The 5,466-nt window shown below is 51.6% G+C and overlaps 1 protein-coding gene across 1 annotated transcript; it reads right to left on the bottom strand.

The window, feature by feature from the left end:
* Positions 1–41: 41 nt before the first annotated feature.
* Positions 42–5,245, bottom strand: MAA_01614 (uncharacterized protein; the record flags this gene model as incomplete). Its single annotated transcript, XM_007819612.1, has 7 exons — positions 42–360; positions 425–1,651; positions 1,721–2,716; positions 2,769–3,047; positions 3,133–3,230; positions 3,462–4,706; positions 4,760–5,245. 7 exons carry the CDS (start codon positions 5,243–5,245, stop codon positions 42–44), a joined length of 4,650 nt encoding a protein of 1,549 aa, XP_007817803.1.
* Between the last annotated feature and the right edge of the window lie 221 nt (positions 5,246–5,466).

The raw sequence follows: 5,466 nt of genomic DNA, 5'->3' as shown, positions 1-5,466 counted from the left end.
TTGAGTTGATCGCCACCCTGGGATAGATTGACTCAACTGTTCTATGTAGTAGCCGTAACGGCATAGGTGGGTGCAACAAAGTCCAGTATGCCCTCCTCGCCGCGAGTGTAAGGATCTAGATACACTCTACACTCTGGTCGGTGTCCCGCTCCATCTTCCAATGCATCCAAGCCCGAGATGCGCAGAATGACGTAGACCTCTGACGGCGTCGCCGAGGTAACCCGCAGCTTCTTTGCCTGGTCCGTGTTAGCCCAAAAGTCGGCGGAGTTGCTCCATGACTTGACAAACCTACCAACTTGTACTGACCGCCACTCAAATAGAAGGTGGTACTGGGATCCCGGCTCGTTGTGCTTTTGACTTCTAGCCGATATATGGGCATATTACCATTGTCACAAACCGTGGACAGCCACACGGTGTGTCGTACGGGTGCTGCATCTGTAGGAAGTAGCTGGTGAGCGCGCCCTGAGTATCCTTATAGGTAAAATCTGACACCTCGCAGCCGAAGGTCGGGAAGCCAGCCCGAGAGCGCAGCGAGCTGGTCCAGTTGTCCTCGCCCGTGAAGTCGGGTAGTTCGAGCGTATCGTGTAGCAAGGTGTATACCTCGACCAGCGTGAGCTTCTGACCTGGACAGATGTAGCAAATCACGGCGCCCAGGGCACTTACAAACTGTTCTCCCAGAAAGCCGACTTCAAAGTCACGGGCCATTTCCTCGTCATTACGATTCGGAATCAGCACTGTTCGTCGGCGCCGGTAAGGATCGACCGGGACCAGCATCGATACTGGAGCAGGCCCAGCGGCCTCGAGAGTCTCCCTCAACATGCTCAAGTTAAAAGCGCCTCCACTGCTCCCAGACTGCCTGTTTGACCTCTCGGGTCGATGCGATGTAGGGTTCGCGTTTTGGGCGAAGCTTTGAAGCCGCTCCATGTTCCGCCTCCGGTTATATATGTTGTAAAGACCAGCGGCTGTACGACGGGATGTGACTGGTCGCTCAGTCGGGCTCTCATGTGCAGGTTCATGCAGAGGATCCTGCGAGTCAGGCCTGGGAGTGGTCGGTCTAAAGCTAGATCGATGATGCACATTTGATCGTTGAGTCGTATGTGTAGCCCTGGATGCTGCAGAAGCACTCGTATACTCGATAACGGCCGACCTGGCAGAATCCGGGCGAACACTGCTGGCAGACGTCGTCGATGCATCTTCAGTATTATTACCAGAGCTGTCATCGCTCTGGATCTGCCAGTCTTCGTTAATCAGTTGTGCCACCAAAGTATCTTTGTCATCGTCTGATGCATCCCCGCCAGTGATGCCTCTTTTAATTAGCAAGGCCTCCAACGAGGCGGGTGGCACCTGCAGGATGGCATGAAGATCTGAGAGATCGGCTAGTTCAAGCTTTAATGCTTCCACAAGCTGTTTTGGAACGTCTGTTATGAGCGCACAGGAGCGCACATGCTTGTTTGTGGAGACGTAAATATCTAGCTTGGGAGTCTTGCCTACTCCAATACTAACCTTTACACCGGAACCTCCTCCGCTCTTCGTCACGGTAGTGTCTTCCAATGTATAGTGCGTCTCTATGTCTTCACTCATCCAGACTTCAACATTTTCTAGGAGCGGTCGAAGCTCGTAGGGTGACTCGCACTCGGCATACTCAAAGTACCTATACTAGGGTAAGCAATCAAGACGCGGCGTCCAATCGGACGTCTAGTGGGAGGACGAAATTGAGTACTTTACAAGTGCATCTGCACGAAGTCGGAAGTCTTGCATAAGGTCATGATCGTGTTCTAGGGGTTCGCTAAATTCTATCTCTGTAGAAACTTTCTCGGAAAGAAACGAGTCGCAACCTCGATTACAAAGCAAATCTGCAAGCTTTCTCGAGGCGTTAAAGTCGAAGTCGAGAAAGGTGTGGGTTTTAGTAAAGATGCCAAACAGATCCTGCCGGTCGTTAACGTAGAAACTTCCCATCGAGCAAAGGCCATGCAAACACGTTGGCGTTCGGCACGGCCAGCAGTCTTTGCCATCCAGTCGTTCTAGCACCCTACCATTCGGCCGCAGGCGAGCAATTTCTTGCAACAGCTCCTTAACGTGCTGATATCCGTCTTTGTCTTCCATGTCCATTGCTGGTTCTAGCAGTTCAGTGACTAGCATATCCATGGTTGCATTCGGCACTTCCAAGGCGTCTCGGAAGAGACCGCGATACTGATTCAACGAAGGCATGAGGGCATGCTTGTACCACAGAACCGACCTGGTCCAGATGCAGTCCTCGATTGAAACGCATTGGCTATTTTGGTCGTTCATACCGCGGAGAAAAACGAGGGGTCTCTTCTTGAAAGCCTTTCTGTCCAAACGGTTAGCTACTTGGCGCATTCTGGGCGTGGACACATGCCTTATCCTTTCTGGCCAGCTGCGCCGGCAGCTTTCAACTCTCTCGTAGAGTCGATACACTCGCTTCGGAGCATCGCGCTTCGTTTCCTGCATCAGTGCCAAGTCGGCGAGGAGTTCGCGGATGCCAGCGTTTGGGAGTTTGAGAAGTTTGGTGAAGAAGGCTTTTGCCGTGGGCGCATGGTTCTCTATGGTGCTACGAATGGACATCTTGCTCTCCAGCTCGAGTCCATTCTGCGAAAACTCATCATCGTCCCACACGCACTGAGCTGGCGTTTTCCACTCGAGGGCAGACCCCGATGAAGGCACGGCGATGCAGGCCGTCTTGTCATCGACGCTGAACCTGTTCTTTCTGAGCAACAACAACAACATCCAATGTGCTGCACTCTACTCACGTGTCTGCGTGGTAGTTTTGCAGAAACACATAGGCTTCAGCAACATCTGCCATTGTCGTCGACTCGTTATTCCGAAGCGTTTCGAGGTATTCTAGAGTTTCAGCACACGTAGCGTCTGGTACTTCTAAGATTTCTCGAAACAGCCGGTCTAGTCCATGGCCGTAGACTGGGTACAAGGCAGGCTTGGACAAGAGGTCCTTGGGCCCATGCCACACACAGCTCCTCAGGCGCTTATACTCGTCGTTTGGGAGATTTACAAGTTGATTACCAAACGCTTTCCTGAGGACTGTCAGCATCATCACTCAGCTTCAGGTTGCCAAGCATCTACGACAAAGACGGCCATCAAATACCCGTGTACACTTACTTGACCTTCCTCTCGTCGGTAGGCGAGAAAGCTCGCGACTGGATTGCCAGGTAAAGCTGTCGTGACTTGTCAACATCTTTTTGGTTGTTGAAGCCGGGCTAGTTGAGTATCCACAAGTAAAAGTCGAGTCCTTCATCCAGTCCGACACCCAAGACTGATAAGAATTTCCAATTCTCCGGGTCCCCACTAGGCAAAGTCAGAAAGTGACAGCAATCGGCATCACCAAACGCTCCTGTCTTCTCCACAAGCGTGGGCAAGGGGATGTAGGTTTTGCGCAAAGGAACTCGACATTCCGGTCTGCACATAAATTTATGACTTGCTAGTGTTACATTTGCCGCGTTCGTCAAGTTCTCTTTGTAACAGTCCCAGTACTGATACAAGATAGCCAAGATCTGATTGCTCTTTCTTTTCAGCAACCATTTGAAATCCCTGTGCAGCCCAGAAGCGACATTGAAGCGAGGGACCAACGCCACACCGGCTGTATCTGCCAGCCATTCTGCCAGCTTTTCTCTATCAGAAGAACCGAATTCTGCAAAGTAGCGGCTGTCCAGAAAGTATGCCTCGCTGTAACCGGAGAAAAGTTGTTGTAGCTCGCCACTAATGGAAGTGTCGACATATGTCGAAGTACCTCTTCGCAAGCCCTCGCTATTAGAGCACACAAAGTATACCTTGTCCATGTCACCTGGCCGCAGGTGCTCCTGCATCCTGTAGAGGTACTTGAGCTGAGCGATAAGATGGATAGGCTTTGCCAACCTAAAGTTGATGTGGTAGTTGATGATCCGCTCGACTACATTAGGGGCATCACAATCCTTTACCCCAAGGAGTCCAAAGAGCTTTCTCCTCTTGGGGCAAGTGCAAGCTTCTGCGTCGACCAGGGATAGTGGCAGTCCAGGGGGGATGGTCGTGCCCAAGCTTGACGGAAAGTAGATTGGTTCACATTCAGAAGGGGGACACCTCCAGGTACCATCGGCCAGAGGAATCAGGGGAATGGTTCTCAAGTCTCTGGCATACTTTGTATGATCCAAGGGCTCCTGTGGCCCGAGAATCACCTTGGCGAGATCCGAGTACCACTCCTTGCTTCGCCCCCTAATGTGAAGCAAGCTTTCATCGTGGAGCTCTTGGAGCCTGTGGCACACCCATCGCCAGTTAGGGGCAGAGACGCCCAGCGACAAAAGCGCTTCGCGGACTGGTTCGGGATAATCGGGGGAGACGTAGTCGCACATCTGCCCAAACATCGGCTCACCATTGCTGTCATGTGCCCAGTCCAAGAACATTAGGTGTTTTGGCTTTCTGACACTACCGGTTCGGTCCTTGATGACGATCGCTCCACGAAGGTGCTTCTTTATGCTTTCCGTTATGCTGCGCCAGTACGCACTCAGGCCACTGGTGTTGTTATCAAGGTAAAGTGGCCATTTTTTTGATAGCTCGTCCAATTTGGCGTCTCCTCCGTTGAACTTGCCAATGGCTGCTTCAAAGGCCCGTGGAATCGCGTGTGCAATGTTTTTGTTCCAGGAGCTGTCTTCGTCGACTGATTGCCGATTCGACGTGGTGAGGAAATCTGCCTGAATGACAAACTGTGCACAGCGTTAGCAGGAGCCGTCGAGTGAGTGACCAAGATATTACGCACCCTGAAGCCAAAATTGCCGAGAGGCAAATATGCAAATACAAAGTTTGTCTTCTGTATCAACGGCACGTACCTGCCTGATTTATTCTTCACAGGAAATGCCAGCACAATGTCGGTATTTGTAATGCCTCGACGTTGTGTCTCGGTCCCGTCACAATCAATAGTAAATAGGTGTTTGTACAGGTTGCGTCTTGTGTCGGCATCTTCGTCTTTGAGCGATACAAAGCCAGAATTGGGTGTCCAATTGACGCGATGAAAACGTTTTGAGATGGCCGGTACGCCATCCGAGGAGGAAGTGAAGAGCCTGAGGTGGATTCGTTCTATCTGCCGTAGGAAAAGAAGGAGGCCAGGGTCAACGGCCTCAACGTCGTTTTGGAGCGCAGTTGAAAAGTCTGTCGTCGGGTCGCAGATGCGATCCAGGATGATGGTCGTCTGATGATTTTCTTGGTGACGGTCAAAGAAGCCTTGATCCCACTGCGGCGTAATCATGCCCAGTTCTCTCGTCTGGTCTAATTGGAAGTAGTAAGGCGGAGAGCGTATGTGCGCCCGCTTGGCGAGCTTGAAGACGGACTTGAAGCCAATTCCCTTTTCGCCCGTGTATCCTCGGCCAGGCGTTTTGGAACTTCGGCCCGTCCGACACAGTGCCAGAATGTTGTCTCTGGAGAAACCTTCTATATTATAGCCTATTAGCCGCGGCTATTTTATAATAG

The sequence above is a fragment of the Metarhizium robertsii genome (assembly GCF_000187425.2).
Source record: "Metarhizium robertsii ARSEF 23 chromosome Unknown MAA_Scf_1, whole genome shotgun sequence".
In the NCBI taxonomy this organism is placed as follows: domain Eukaryota; kingdom Fungi; phylum Ascomycota; class Sordariomycetes; order Hypocreales; family Clavicipitaceae; genus Metarhizium; species Metarhizium robertsii.
The sequence above is the reverse complement of the archived record's forward strand: the minus strand, read 5'-3'. Positions and strand labels throughout refer to the sequence as shown.